We start from the raw sequence: 17,552 nt of genomic DNA, 5'->3' as shown, positions 1-17,552 counted from the left end.
GTAATATATATTTTTTAGTAAAAATTCATATAAATTATATATATATATAAAATATATATATTTATTTATTTATTTGTTTCCAATTTTTTAAAGTGCCATAAATATATATGTAAGAATGATTTCTTTAATTGTTTTAATAAAAATACATTCATATATATATATTTTTATATTTTCATATATTTATATATACCTATTTCATTTTGATCCTCTTAAAATTTTATAATTATTCTTTTGAATATACTGACTTTATATGCAGACAAAATATATAAATATACTTTTATATAATTGTAAATGTACTAATTTTTGGTTATTTGTGCTTTTGTATAGTTTGGTATATTTACATATTTGTACTTTTCATAATAATTTTATATTTTTATATTATTCTTTATTTATTTATTATTTTTATTTATTTATTATTTTTATTTATTTATTATTTTTATTTTATTTTATTTTATTTTATTTTATTTTATTTTATTTTTTTTTTCTTTTGTTAATATTTCCCTTATAAAAGTTTTATGCTTTTATGTTATGCTATAAGGGAAAAAATTGCATATTTGTATAGACATATGAATAATATGTATTAGTAAATATATATGTGTGTAGCTTTTTTGTGTTTGTTTTTAATTATGGTTTCTTTATCTATCAATTAAGGTCTAAAAAAAAAAAGAAAATGTCAGATAGTAAAAAGAATTACAACGAATCTAATGTACGATATAAAGTAAAATATTCAGGAAAAATATTTGGTAATAATATGAAAAAATTAAATGAAAATAATAATAATGATTTTACAACTGCTGAAGCAGCATGGATGGAAAAAAAAAAAAAATTATATAAAGATACCAATAATCAACCTTTATGGGATTTTCGAAAAATTCAAATAAATCCAACAGAAACTGATGAATTAATTAGTTTCCCTTCAAATAAAATATCATCAAAAAATTATGGGAAATATTCATTTATATTTAAAGGATTATATGAACAATTTTTGAGATTACCAAATATATGGTTTTTATTAATTTCTTTATTAGAATTCATCCCACAATATCAAAATTTGAGTAATTATATGTATTATTCCAAACATTCTTCTTTTTTCTTGCTTTTGTTTTTTATATGTGTGTCTATTATAAAAAATATATATGAAGATTCTAGAAGATCTAAAATAGATTATCAAATAAATAATAGATTATGTCATATGTTAGATGGACCAAATTCACAATTAAAAGCTGTACGATGGATGGATTTATCAGTTGGTAGTATAATTAGATTAATAGAAAATGAACAAGTTCCTGCAGATATTCTTTTATTAAGTTGTAATAATTCAGAAGGAGTTGTATATATTGAAAGTTCATTACTTAATGGAGAAACTAATTTAAATAAAAAATATTGTGTAAATGAAACAAGAAATGAAAATTCTATTTATGGAATAAGTAATATTAGAGGAAGAATAGTTTGTGAAAAACCTAATAGTAATATGGAATCATTTAATGGTTCTTTAAAATTAGATGCACATCCTCGTGCTACTTCTTTATCTATTAATAATGTTATATTTAAAGGTTCTCATATTAAAAATACAGAATATATATTTGGTGTTATATTATATACAGGTAATGATACAAAAATTATGAAAAATATATCTAATAATAAACACAAATTAGGATATGTAAATAAAGAATTAAATTCTTATACTATTATCGGTTTAATATTTACATTTATATGTGTATTTATATCTGTTTTGTTCAAATGGACTGAAGACGATAAATTTAGAAATGGTTCTCACTTTTTTTTAATTACTGTTAAAGATAATATATGTGAATCTATAGTTAAATACACATTATTATATTCTAATATTATACCTATTAGTATATTAATATCAGTAGATTTGATTTCTATATTGCAAAGTATTCTAATTGAAAATGATAATCATATAAGTACATTCGAAAATGATGAAACATCAGAACCATCTGTTATTGATGATATGGATAATGAATTAGGTGATTTTAAAATGGATAAATCTCGTACCTTTTTTAAAAAATATACTTATTTTTTAAATAATCGTAGTAAAAATTTTACTAACAATAGATATTCCTCTACAAATACTGAAAGAGTATCTGATTTTAGAAAAAGTTTTTTAGGTACCTTTGATAAATTAAAATCACTAAAAGGATACTTTTATAGTATTAAAAGTAGAATTAATTCTAAATCAAAGTCTAATAATGTTTATAATAAAAGTTCTGTAGTGGGTAGTATACGTTCAGATAAAAATAAACAAACTACATTTTCAAAATCTTTCATAAACAATTTTCAGCCAACAAACTATAATGGGGATTCCCAAATGTTAGTTGATAATAATAATAATGATAATATTTGTCAAGAAGAATATCCAAATGTAAATAATTCCAAAAATGTTTGTGTGTCTGAAGATGCATCAAATAATAAATACATACAGAATGATTACCTACAAAAAAGTGAGGAACAAACTGAGGTTCATTCAATAAATAATAATAATTATGATAATAAAAATGAGAATAATTTCCAAAGTGATTTTAGTAATCATAATTATAGAACCAATGGATATATAACTAAAAGAACTACAAAAGAAGATATATATAACAATAAACATATATCATTAAATAGTCGAAGTAAATCTAATCAAAAAGGAATATTAATAAATAGTAATGACATAAATCGAAGAAAAAAAAAAAATCTTGTCCAAAAAATTTTCCCCTTTTTTCAAAAAAAAAAAACAAACATCTCAGAAGATGTATCTAAAAGAGTTTTTAGAAGAAGTAAACAATTAAATATAAATCATTACAATAGTGAAAAATATAATGAAAATGATAATGATGAATATGGATGGGGATTATGTTTAAATTCAAATATGCATGGAGATTTAGGAAATGTAGATTTCATATTTACAGATAAAACAGGAACATTAACAAACAATAATATGACATTTAATATGTGTTCTATAGCAGGAAAAACATATGGATCCAAATGTAAAAATAAAAAAAAAATATATAATGTCTCTAAATCTAATAAAGATAATAAACTGAGTTCTTATGATAAAAATATATTTAAGAAGAAGTTTTCTTCTGAAGCATCTATAAAGAAAATTTCATTTCTTATGGATTTTTCAAATAATGTGAGTTCAAAAAATGATCTAACACTTGATGATCCCACTGAATTAATTTCTGACGGGGGAAATAATTACCTTAGGGATAATTATGAACACACATCTGATAAAAACAATGGTAACAACAGAAACAGAGATAGTGAAAATAACAGCAACAATAATAATAATATTAATAATAATAATAATAATAATAATAACAATGATTATAATATTAATAATGATTATATTAAACAAAATGGTGAAAGTAATATATATAATAACCAGAATGATACATTTAATACACAAAACAATATCTATGATGCAAACAATGATATATATTATGATCAATATAATAATGCGAATGAAGCAAACATAAAAAATAATAACGCAAATCATCATACAAATTCGAAAAGTAATAAAAAGAATTCTATAATCAACACATCGGATATATTAAATAATAATAATGATCAAAAAATAAATAATTTAAAATACAAATCTAGCTCTTCATGGAATAGTAAAGTAAAAAAATCAAGTTATATCAATTTGAATTCATATAATAAATATCAATCCTTTCAAAATTCGTCTATTTTATCTTCTTCTTTATCATCTACATGTTCATCAGAAACTGAAGATGAAAACGTATCACAATTGATGGATTATAGCTCCTCAAATTATGATAATGTAGATATAAATAATGATATGGATAGTACTAAAACCTATTCTCATTATACAGAACAAAATTATTATAATAGTTTAAAAGATGAAAATTTTGAAATCAAAAAACAAAAACAAAAACAAACAAACAAACAAACTAAAATTATAGAACAAAATCAAAATGGTGAATGGGAAGATAATAGATATACACAAGAATCAATAAAGAATCAATATTTTTTTGATAGGAATTATCAAAATTTTTTGATGAAACAAAATTCTCCCAGACCCAAAAGTTTTAGATTAAATATGAATTCCAGTTCTGTTAAAGTAAGGTGTGATTTTAATGATACAAAAATATATAATGATTTAAATTCTCAAAGTTGGAGAGGATATTACATTGATGAATTTTTTAAATGTATGACTTTATGTCATGCTGTTACTCCATTTATACAATTTGATTATATAAGAAATAAACATTTAACATATACGAATTCTAGAAGTTCCAAGGGAATTTCTAATAATATGGACAGATACAATATAAACAACAACAATAATAATTTTAACAATAATTTTAACAATAATAATAATAACAAACAGTTTTCTAATGATTATATGAAGAATAAAAATGATATGATTTTCGAATCATCCACAGATTATCACGCTAACCAAGATGACGCGAAAAGAAAAAGAGAAAAAACACTTTTTAATAATGTAAGTCATTGTGGAGACATGCATGAATATATGGATAATAAAAAATATAGAATGAAAAGAAGCCAAACATGCAGCAATAATAGAAAAATATTTTCTAATCAAAGAACCCTACACGATTATACATATAGGAATAATAACGTGAAAAATAAAAATAGTTATTTAAGAAATAAAATAAAATCAAAAATATTCCTTGATAAAAGTTATCGAAAGAAAAAAAAAAGTTCTGTAACTTATAAAGGATCAGATATATATAAAGGACTTGAAAAAAAAGAAACTAGCAGATGGAAAAGGTTATTATATATGAAAGGAAGTAACAATAGAAATATATTCTCAAGGATAAAAGATTTTAAATCAAATAGTATAATTTATAATAACCAGGATAAAAGTAATGATTTTAAGAATTATTATTTTAATAGTAATAATAATAATAATAATAATAGTGAAAAAATTAACAGATCATTTAATAAAAGACATAGTGCTGTTTCTTTTAAGCAAATATCAAAAGAAAAATTAATACCTATAAATAATCTTATAAGTAATAGATATGATGAAGAAACATATCCCAACGAAGAGTCTTCTTTTAGTAAAAAAAAAAAGAAAAATTCAGAAATTGTATCATTTGCAAGTGGAAAGAGTGATTTAGGATTCGAAGAAAGAACAGAATCACGAATAGCAGATAAAAATATGGAACTCTCTTATAATGAATTAGAAAAATATAAATACATGAAACATATAGATAGTAATAATAAATATATTAATAATAATAATAACAGTATGCATATGAGTCATATGAGTAGTAATAATAACAACTTTGAATCACATATATATCTGGATGCTATAAAATATCAATCGAGTTCATTAGACGAAGAGTGCCTTATATATAGTTCAAGTTTTTTAGGATATAGATTAGTATTAAGAAATAAAAATACCATGTGTATTGAGATTGATGGTTCATTTAATAAATGGTCCATTATAGGTGTTAATGAATTTACAAATAGAAGAGGGAAAATGTCTATTGTTGTAAAACCTGACTCAATGGAATATGGATCAATATTATATGTAAAAGGTTCGGATTCATCTATTTTATCCTTACTAAATTTAAAATATAGTAAATTTTTAGATAGAAAAATGTCAAGAAAGAGAAGAAATAAAAACGTACAGAAATATAAACAAAAACAGGAAGAATATAATGAATTAAAAACTAATGATATTAATATAGAAGAATTCCAAAAAAGTAAATCGCTCAGTTTGAAAAATTTTAAGAATAACAGACCGAAGGTTTTATTTGGTGAATATACCCTAGATAGTAATAACAACAACATAAACAAAAATGATAAAAATAATAGTAACCATAATAGTAATAATAATAGTAATTATTATTATAATTATCATTATGATTATAATAATTTAGATGCAATGGAAAATGAAAAATACTCCTATGCATATGAAGACAAAGAAGATTGTTATGATACAAATAATGGTGATAGTATTAAATATAAAGAACGTTATCGAAGATTAGAAAAACAATTACGTAAATTTTCGGTGAAAGGATTAAGATCTATGATTTTTGCATTTAGGTATTTAAGTGAAGAAGAAACAATTAGATATAAAAGAATGTATAATGATGCTTGTTCATCTATATATAATAAACAAGAAAGATTAGAAAAGGTTGCAGAGGAATTTGAAAAGGATTTAATATATTTAGGAATAACAGGTGTAAAAAATGGTTTACAAGAAAAAGTACCAAAAACAATTGATATATTAAATCAATCAGGTATACGAATATGGATGTTAACTGGTGATAATGTTGAATATTCATTACATATTTCATTTTTATGTAAATTTTTAAATAAACATACGAAAATATTTCATGCTATGTTAGAAAATACTAATACGAAAAAATTAAAAAGAGAAGGTATGGCATTATATGAATTATTTCAATTGGAGAAAGAAGAAAAGAAACCATATGAAAATTTATGTTTATTAGTTAATGGTCGAAATTTACAAACCTTCTTAAATTATACGGATTTACAAACACACTTTTTAAATATGGCTTGTACATGTGATGTTGTTATAGCTTGTCGAATTACAGCAAAACAAAAAGCATTTTTAGTACAGTTAATAAAAAATAGATTATATCCAACTCCAAATACATTAGCTATAGGAGATGGTGCAAATGATATAGCAATGATACAAGAAGCAAATATAGGTGTAAGTATAATGACATCAGATTGTATTATATCTGCTGGATATTCAGATTATTGTATAAAGAAATTTTGTTATTTAAGGAAATTATTATTTATATATGGATCAAAACATTTATATACTATTAGTATTATATTATATTGGAATTTTTTTAAAAACATACTTCTTATATTACCAATTTTTTTTTATCAAGCTTATGCTTCTTGGAGTTGTGTAAAAATTTATCCAGAATTATTATATACCTTTTTTAGTATATTTTGGGTTTTTATACCTATAATATATTATATGTTTTTACAACATAATTTAAATTATGATATTTTATATAATATACCATTATTTTATGCCTTAAGTAGAAGAAAATATAATATGAATTGTTTTAAATTCTTACCATGGATTTTTGAAGCCATATTTTATTCAATGATTATATACTTTTTTGCATATGCAGCACTTAAAGAAAATTCTCATTTGAATAATGGTGAAGTTATTACAATTAATACATTTGGCAATATATGTTTTATAGGATGTCTATTGATTTCAATATTACGATTATTTTTAGAAGGATCCTTATGGTCTCCATCTATACTTATAACATGTTTCGGTTGCTTTTTATTTGTTTTTTTCCCATCTATTCTTTTTATATGTTTTGCATATTTATCAAATGAATATATAAGAGAAGTTTTCAGACAAACATTTTTGTGGGCTCCTTTATATGTACTATTAATATTATGGTTTAGTACGTGTATTATTTCATATATGTTTATTAATTTTACAAAATCCATATTATTTCCAAATATATATAATGTTGTAAATCATTGGTTATTTGAACAATATCAAGAAAAACATAATAAAAATAAATACATTTTCTCCATGTCTGGTAAGAATAAATTTATAAAATTGAGAAAATTTGGAAAAAAACTAAAATATAAATTTAAAAGAAATTATAGTAAGAAATATGATACGAATGTGGTAAGACAAAATACTTTGGATCATCATTCTTTTAAATCTGTACAGGATCAGAGTAAATGCAATGAGCAATTTATGAAGGAACCTTTTTTTTCTAATTCTTTGCTAAAGTCAAAGAATTGTAAATTTGAAAAGGATCCTTCTTATAGTAAATCAAATATTCATATGGATGAAGAGCAAAAGTATAAAGGATTAAAAGTTGTGTTATCAGAGCAAGTTGTTCATGCGAAGGAAAATTTAGTTTCCTTTAAGAATGAAAAAAAAAAAAAAAAAAACAATAAAATTACAAGCATGAATGTAAATGAGAGAATAATTAAAAATAATAATAATATAAAAAATAATGATGATAATAATAATAATAATATTCAAAATAATGATCATAAGAAAAACGAATTTAATGATAACCATACTCAATACAATAATAATAATAATATATTTAATCATAAACAAGTTGATCAAAATAATCTCTCCATTAAGAACCAAAACAATATTAGGTTAAATAAAAATGAAACGGATTATATAAAACAGAGTGAAGAAGATTATGAAATCAATCCTAATATTACTTCTTTAAGAAAAAGAGAATGTATAAATGATGCAAAATATATTGATAATAAATCATATGACAATAAAATATCCAGCCACCATGATGAAAAAGATGGGTTTAAAAGTGATGATAGGAGTTTAATTAATAGTAATATAATGGATTATAAAAACGAATTCACAGAAAATGATACAACATATAGTTTTAACGATAGTCATATGTTTTATGATATACCATCAAATTCTAAGGTAACAAAAGATTATAAAGTAATTAATTCCAGAATAGATGAATCTATAATGGCTGATATGAAAAACTGTTTAAATCCATTGAAAAATACATTTTTAGTAGATTTATTACCACCTGGAAAAAGATTCAGAATAAATGAAGAACATATATATTTTAAAAATAATGAACGTATGGAAAATATACCTGAAGCTTTAGATGTCAATAAAAAATATTATCATATAATTCAAAATAGAGCTGAATATTATGATAATGATTCACTTTCGGAATTTTCCTATACTAGTTCAAATAGTTCAATTAATAATAAAAAGAAAAATGAAAATACCCAAAAAGAAATTGTTAAAGTCAGTCATTTGATTAATAGATTTACATTGGCATTTAAAGATATGCAATTAGAATCAGGATTTCAAATACATAAAAAAAATAAATTTTATAAAACATTTACACCTTGGTATCGTTTTATATTTTTATTATTAGGAGTATTCTTTTTATATGTTTGGAAATTAGAATCATCTTTGAGCCAATTATGGAATATGCCATCAGATGCATCTACTGATTTATTTATATTATTCTTATCACTTTTATTAGAATTAGTTTTATTAGCTGCTACTGTTACAACATTTTTCCCTAATATATTTATAGAAAATTTTAATAAAATTATTAGTGCTGTCGTTATATTAATAATAACTTACCATGTGGTTAGCTATTCCGTAACACATATCGATGGAGTATTTCAAGCAGTTCTATTTCCATTATATACTTTTGTTATATTAAGATTACCTTTTGTGAATGCCGTTTTATGTAATATTATATTTTTAGGCTTATTCATTATACGATTTAATGGTGATCATTTTTTAGATAAAAAAGGGTTAGCACATTATATACCCCTATTTATTGGTGTTGATGTTTTTGTTGGCTTTGTCGGTTATCGATTAGAGTATAATCAAAGAAAAAATTTCTTATTGGAATATTCAGTAGAATCATCAAGAAGAAAACAAAGAGAAATTTTAAATACAATGTTACCCCCTTTTGTTGTTGACGAAATGATATATTCAGAATTAAATGAAGAAGGTATCCCTATTTCATTAAAAGCAGAGGATATTAGTACTGTCACCATAATTTTTTGTGATATATATGATTTTCAAAATATTGTGGCCAGTATTGAACCTACTCGTCTAGTGGAAGTATTAGACAGATTATTTTTATGTTTTGATAAATGCACTGAACAATTTAATTGTACAAAAATTGAAACAGTTTTTGAAACATATTTGGCAGCTTGTGGTTTGGTAAAAAGAGAAAAGGACGAAGACGAGTTGGAAAATAATACATATAGTAATAATAATAATGATAATATAAATAATGATAATTATAATAGTAAAAGGAGAAAAAATAAAAATAACAACAACAACAACAATAATAATAATAATAATATTAATACTTCTGATGATGATGGTGATTTTTTTGATGAAGATGATACTAATAATCAACATGTGTATACCCAAATGAAAGGTCAAGAAGATGCACATGATTCTATAGATTTTGCTTTGTCCATTCTTCATGTAAGTAGTCATATTAAATATGAAAATTCCAAAATGATGTTAAAGAAAAATGATTCATTTGATGATACTAATGATGATACACATAATGTAAATGACTCATTCAATAAAGAGGAAAATGAAAATGATAATACTAATAATGATAATAACAAACCAACAAGTATACGAGTCAAAGTAGGTATACATTCAGGACGAATTATTGCAGGTGTTGTTGGTTCAAAGAAACCACAATATGCCCTTTTTGGTGATACTGTTAATACAGCTTCAAGAATGAAAACCACAGGTAAACCTGATTATATACATATATCTGAAGCTACGTATAATTTAGTTAAAGATGATAAAACATTAATATATGAAAAGAAAGAAACAGAAATCAAAGGAAAAGGTATCATGACAACCTACCTATTGACATCAGTGATTGGTTTAAATTATCCATTTGTTCGTGACGATGTAGAACAAAAAGGTCATTTTATATCAGAATTATATGAAGATGATTTAAGTAATAATCTAAATTATGATAAGACTCAAAATATTATTGGTTTTTATTCAAATAAAATTAATCAAAATAATGATGGTAATATAAATGAAGGTATAATAAATAATAATATGAATACATTTAATACAATCGATGGAGATACTAATAATTATTATGTAAATCTTAAAGATTTATCTTTAAATGATTTACCTAATGAATATATTAAAGATGTGAATACACATTATTGTGAAATTATAAAATTAAGAAACCTCAAAATAGGAACAGCTGTGGGATATCAATTAAAACAAAAAGATATTTATAATATGACATTTTTAAATAATGGACTTAATAATGATACAGGAACAAATTTTAATCCATATATTGAAAGTCATAAAGATTTTGATGATATAAAAGATCTACGTATTGGAATGAATAAACTTTCTATAAGTGATTCATTATATTATTTGAATGAAAATGTAATAAGAAATGAACCAACAAATGAATACAAAAATAAAGTAAAAATAAAAAGTGTAAATACAAATAAGAGAGGCTATGAATATGGACATTTAAACGAAGGAAATATTATAAATCCTAATAATGATTACCCTAACGGACAAATGGTTGAAGAAGATGATGATTTATTATTAAATAATCATCATAATAAGACAAATGTAAATAATAATATATATGATGTAAGTAAAGAACTAATTGAACATAATGAAGAAGATTACAAAAACATATTAATGTGTTCAAAAAAGTGTGAAAATTGCAATGAAAATTATTGTACTCCAAATGATTGTAATAATCATGATCATGTATATCATGTAATGTATCATAGAAAGTTGAGTAATATAAAAAAAAATTATTTGAAAAATATAAGAAAAGATGCAAATATTAAAAAGGATATAGAAAAAGAAGAATTAAGTAAGATACATTCAAATAAAAAATCATTTAATTTTTTTTATTTATTTTCTTATATATTGAATATTTTCCCATTTATCGGAAAAATAAATAAAGAAGAAAATAATAAATCATATAAAAAAGGAGAACAAGATAAATCATCTAAAAGAATAATTGCTTTAAATAGTGAATGGATATTCTTAAAATTTAGTGATAAAAATTTAGAAGCAAAATATAGAGCACATTTTTATAGTAACAAATCTAATATCAATTCAATTGAACAAGCCTTAATTATATTTTTAGTTACATTTGTTATGCAGACTTTAATATCTAGTACTGTATCTATAGTATTTGTTGATCATAAAAGAGCAACACAAACATTACATATAAACTATTTTGCTTATTGGTCAGTTCGATCAGTATATACATTTTTTGGATTTGTGTTATGGCTTTTATTTCATTATAGAACACGGCCTGAAGTATCATCTTTATTAAACATAAAATGGATGATATTCTTCTTAAATTTATTATTCATATCAGCTGCTTGTGTATTTTCAATAGCATATTTATGGGCTATATCAGAAACAGATCAGACAACATCATATACCATATGGATGACAAATGATACTATTGAATTTTTTTTTTATTTAGTTATATTACATCATAATACAGGAATGTTATTCCAAACGTGTATCTTAGTAGATTTGTTATTTATTACTATGTCATTAACATTTATAGCAACTAGTGTTGTAAAAACAATAACAACTGATTCGACTGTGTTATTAATACCTTGGTATGTAGCTTTTAATTTAATTTCCACCTATTGTAAAGAATCAATAGATAGACGAACTTTTTATGCAAATGAAAGTGCAAAGAAAACAGAAAATCGAGCAACAGAACTTTTAAATGATATGTTACCCAAACATGTATTAGAAGAATTTCAACAAGATAAATTAAAATTAGCATATACACATGATAGATTGACATTTCTTTTTGCTGATATTTGTGGATTTACATCGTGGGCAAATGGTGTGGATGCATCTGAAGTTTTAACATTGTTACAAAAGTTATTTGCAAAATTTGATAACGATAGTACAAAATATGGATTATATAAATTATGTACTATTGGGGATGCTTATGTAGCTATTAGTGAACCTGTTACTGAAGATAATAAGGATTATGATCCAGTTGATGGTACTGAACGTGTTTTAGAAATGGCCTACTCTATGATTAGAATTATTAAAGAAATAAGAGAAAAATTATTTATTCCAAATTTAAATATGAGAATTGGATTACATTATGGTTCATGTGTAGGTGGTGTTATTGGTTCAGGGAGATTAAGATATGATCTTTGGGGTATTGATGTATTAACAGGAAATTTAATGGAAAGTAATGGTATACCTGGAAAAATTAATGTATCTGAAACACTTAAAAATTTCTTATTACAACAATTTAAAAATAGATTCATTTTTAAACCACATACAACAATTAGGGTTATATACAAAGATGTCAAATGTTTTATTATTACAGATAAAAAAGAAGTAGAATCCTCAAACAACTCGAAATTATTACAAAATAAAAACTATCTACTTAATAAAAAATTTAGCACACAAAATTATTTAGTCAAAAATATATTTGCCAAGAAAAAACACTCAAGTATCTCTTCTAAGAATATTCATTCGTATGATGAAAAAAAAAAGAAGAAAAAAAATGATTTATTCTATATAAATGTGAACGATCCCCAGTCAAATTGTTAAAAACACAAAATATATATATATATATATATATATATATATATATTATTATATTTTATTTTTAATTTATTTACCCACATAGATGGCTAAATTTTGTGTGATTTAAAAGTATAGTTAATTTCTACTTTATTATATTATACTTTATATATTTTTTTTTATTAATTAACACATTCTATTTTATTCTGGATTTAATTAAAATATATAATCCATATATATAATATATTTATTTTTTTTTTTTTTTTAACATTAATATATAAATATGTGGATTATAAATAAAATGTTTTTAAAGTATATATAACTTGCTCTTTTCCCTTTTTTTTTTTTTTTTTTTTTTTTTTTCTTTTTTTTTTCTTGGTATATACACAATTTTGAATATTTTATTTATTCTATATATATATATATAATATAAATAAATAATTATATATAGCTGTCCCATACAAATATTATATACATTTTACTATTATGTCTCCATAAATATATATATAATACATACGTATTATTTTATTTATTTTTTTGTTTAAAATTTTATGAAATATTTATGCACATAAATATTTTTCTAACATTCTTTTAAAATACACATATATATATATATATATATATATATATATATATCTTTATACATTTATAATTCTTGTTAATGAAATATTTTACTTATTTCAAAAAAAATATTAAAAGAATCAATTCAAAATAAGAAATGTTACAACTCCTAAGGAGAAATGAATAAAAAGGTTGAAAATAAAAAAGTTAAACATTTAGCAGATGTACTCGCTACCTTAAATCAAAATGAAATTGGTACATAAAAAATAAAATAATTATATATAAACATATTAAAATATTATTATATATATAAATTTTTAATATACATTTATATTTATATATAAGACTTAATTAGTTTTATGTATCTATTCAAAAGAATATAAAAAATATATATTATATACATTTTATTTAAATATTTATTTTATTTTAATATAAATTCTGAGCTTTCTTTTCTTTTATATTAGAACATTTTCAACGTTTATTCAAAGAAAGAATATCAGCAAAACCCAAAAACTCAAAAAAACCGGCTGAAGAAATTTATTCAGTCTTACCACATACAAAAAGATTTCCCAGTCCATTGAAATTAAACATATATACAAAGCACACAATTTTTAACTTTTATTCTAATTTACTTCAAACCATAAGATCAACCCTATTTTTTCGTAAGAACATAAAAAAAAACAAAATATATATATATATATTTATTTATGTAAAGTATAATATCTTTTTTATATACATTCAAGAAACTACTATAATATTTGTAACTACATATATATTTCTATTTTTTCCACTAATAAAATAAATATAGGTTAATCATGGATGTGAAAAAATGGATAAACAAAATCTACAACTCTAACCACATTCATTCTTTTATTAGTAGCACAGCTGGAACGTTAGCTTCTGTTTTTTTTAAGAAGTCTTCAGACTTTTCCACATTTATATACGACAAAGATATAATCACCACGTCATTCATAACACAAATAATAATAAGAATTATATATTTTTTTTTATTTATACTATGTAATATGATTATGCTTAAACACTATGTTTTATTAATGAAACATTATTCTGCCTTTTATGCAACTGTCCTAAATTTTTCCTTAAATTTTTTTTTAAGTGCTTTATGCGGTATTGTATTTTTTCATGAAAAAAGAAAATTTTTTTGGTTCGTTGGAGTTACACTAATAATTTGTGGATTAGTTTTTATACTTAAGGATACAATAAATGAAGAAAAAATAAAAAACAAAAAAAGAAAATAATGAATAAATAAATAAATATATATATATATATATATATATGTCAATATTTATTATATTTTTGTAATTTTTATTTATAATTAATATGTCAATTAATTAAAAAAAAATATATATTTTTTTGAAATATGTAATAATATGTATTAAGGTCCAAAACAGAAAAAAAAAAAAAAAAAAAAAATGATCATATAATATTTCTATTATCTTCCAACTGCTTATCTATTCCTTTCATAAGTAAAAAATAAACCACAGTAGAAACTGTAGCAACAGTTAAATGAAGAAAAACTAAAATTGAATTGGCAGAAAAGAAAAGTACAGCATTATATGAATTGCAGTCATTATTCATACCAATCCTTTTATTAAATACAACACTAGTGATAGTATATAATACATATATACCATAGCAACTAGAAAATATATCAATAATAGCCATAACTGCTGAAACGACAGCTACTATACTCCATTCGTATTCAGTACCCCACTCTCTGCAACTTATGATAGAGTAATAAGGAGCCATCACATAAGAAACGCCTTAATAATAAAAAAATAAAATAAAATAAAATGAAATATATTACATTTATTAGATAATATTATATATATATATATATATATATATAAGTGTTTATTTATTTATTTTTTTAATTATTTTATTAAATCATATTACCTATTGATAAAGAAAAATTGAACAATGAATCAATTAAGGCAAGACACTGTAAATCAGATGCTTTAGGGAATAAAAAAATAAGATATGATAAAATTGATAAACAGATATATAGTATCATTAAAATTATTAACCATTTTCTAACAGGGTTATATATAAGTGGAGCAGTACCACCATTTCTTAAAGGACGACCACATATGTAATTAAAAATTTTCATTCTAAAGAAATAAAAACAAATCGTCTGTTTAATTATTTCTTATCTTTGTCTTTTATAAATACACTTTTTTTTTTTTTTTTTTTTAGTCTTATATGAAAATAATTATATGACTCTATAGTCTTTGTTTTTTTATATTTTCATAATTATATTACCCCATTATTAACTTCTTTTCGATTTTTATTATTTTATTGTATAAATATAATTTTTTTGAAATAAAATTATATTGACATGTTTTGTGGTAAACATATTAATACTATAATATATTATATATAGAAGATATTTTATTGATATCCAAAAAAGTATAAAATATTTATATATTTAACATAAAAATATTTTAAAATAATAATTGATTAGTTTTAAAAAATATATAATTATATACATTAATTAATAAATATCCCTTTTGGAAAAAAAAAAAAAAAAAATAAACATAAAACATGTACATATATATATATATATATATGTGGTAACAATTAAGAAATTATATATTCATATATCACATAAAATATTTTTTTGGTATAATTATAAAAAAATAAAGTATTAAAAAAAAATTACATAAAAATTAATTATATATTATTATATATTAATGCGTGTCTTATTATTAACCACCATGTAATGTTGATAAGAAACATATTTTATCATTATTTTTTATTTTGTATGTATAGGTATCTAGAATTTCCCAGTCATATTCATTTATTAGAACAATAATTCCTGGTTTTATTTTTCCTTTATCACTTAAATTATAATTTGAATATTCCATATCATCTATCATTACATTACATGATTTAACATCACCATCACTCATAACAAAATCTGAGAAAACATCTTTTCTATCAACAATTATATGATTTCTTATATATGCTATTAAATTCTCAAAATTAAATTCTTCTGATTCAATTTCTAATGATACATAATTTTTTGATTTGTTAGCTAAATAGCTTTCAAGTCCACCCAAGAATTTTAATTCTATTTTAGTTTTCATTATATAAAAAATTAGGATATAACAAATAAATAAATAAATAAATATTAAGATATTTAAAATATATATTATAATTATTTATTATATAACCTATAAAAATATTTAATGTACAATTTTATACATTTTGTAACTTTTGTTCTAATATAATTCATATATATATATATTAATATTTATTTTGTATCTATAATAAAAACAGAAATATATAAAATATATATAATATATAAAATTTGTACAAAATAAGCCACAAATAAATAAATATAAAATATATATATATAAATATATATAGAAGTTTGCTATTATTATAACTACTTTATTTATATATACTTGTTTCACTCTAAAATATTCATTAATATATCAATTATTGCAAAAAAAAAAAAAAAAATAATAATAATAATAATAATAAATATATTGTCCTTTTGGTAGAGCAAATTTAATCATTTACAAGTTTTTATTTATAATTTGTTATTATTTAAATTTATTCTAATATACTTACATATTTATAAATACTTGAAAAAAAAAAAATAAAGATATTATAATATAATATTATATACATATTATTATATATATAAATATGGTCACATAGTGATGCCTTAATATTATATTATATGTTGTTTCGTTTAATATATTGAATAATTCACCAAAAAAGATAAAATAAAGAATCACATATTTTTTAACAAAAAAAAAAAAAAAAAAGTATAAAATATAATAATATTAAATAGAAATAATAAAATTTTAAGTTTGAAGAGAATTTTTCATGTTAATATTTATATGTAATAATAAAAAAAACAAACCAC

The 17,552-nt window shown here is 21.3% G+C and overlaps 4 protein-coding genes across 4 annotated transcripts; 2 read left to right on the top strand and 2 right to left on the bottom strand.

Moving 5' to 3' along the window:
• Positions 1 to 670: 670 nt before the first annotated feature.
• On the top strand, positions 671 to 13,117 carry PADL01_1136600 (guanylyl cyclase; the record flags this gene model as incomplete). Its single annotated transcript, XM_028682842.1, has 1 exon — positions 671 to 13,117. One exon carries the CDS (start codon positions 671 to 673, stop codon positions 13,115 to 13,117), a length of 12,447 nt encoding a protein of 4,148 aa, XP_028539080.1.
• A 1,349-nt stretch (positions 13,118 to 14,466) lies between these two features.
• On the top strand, positions 14,467 to 14,910 carry PADL01_1136500 (conserved Plasmodium membrane protein, unknown function; the record flags this gene model as incomplete). Its single annotated transcript, XM_028682841.1, has 1 exon — positions 14,467 to 14,910. One exon carries the CDS (start codon positions 14,467 to 14,469, stop codon positions 14,908 to 14,910), a length of 444 nt encoding a protein of 147 aa, XP_028539079.1.
• Positions 14,911 to 15,088: 178 nt separating this feature from the next.
• On the bottom strand, positions 15,089 to 15,782 carry PADL01_1136400 (conserved Plasmodium membrane protein, unknown function; the record flags this gene model as incomplete). Its single annotated transcript, XM_028682840.1, has 2 exons — positions 15,089 to 15,435; positions 15,569 to 15,782. 2 exons carry the CDS (start codon positions 15,780 to 15,782, stop codon positions 15,089 to 15,091), a joined length of 561 nt encoding a protein of 186 aa, XP_028539078.1.
• A 598-nt stretch (positions 15,783 to 16,380) lies between these two features.
• PADL01_1136300 (ubiquitin-related modifier 1, putative) lies at positions 16,381 to 16,761 on the bottom strand (the record flags this gene model as incomplete). The annotated part of the gene is made up of 1 exon (XM_028682839.1): positions 16,381 to 16,761. One exon carries the CDS (start codon positions 16,759 to 16,761, stop codon positions 16,381 to 16,383), a length of 381 nt encoding a protein of 126 aa, XP_028539077.1.
• Positions 16,762 to 17,552: the final 791 nt, after the last annotated feature.

The sequence above is a fragment of the Plasmodium sp. gorilla clade G2 genome (assembly GCF_900097015.1).
Source record: "Plasmodium sp. gorilla clade G2 genome assembly, chromosome: 11".
In the NCBI taxonomy this organism is placed as follows: domain Eukaryota; phylum Apicomplexa; class Aconoidasida; order Haemosporida; family Plasmodiidae; genus Plasmodium; species Plasmodium adleri (nom. inval.).
The sequence above is the reverse complement of the archived record's forward strand: the minus strand, read 5'-3'. Positions and strand labels throughout refer to the sequence as shown.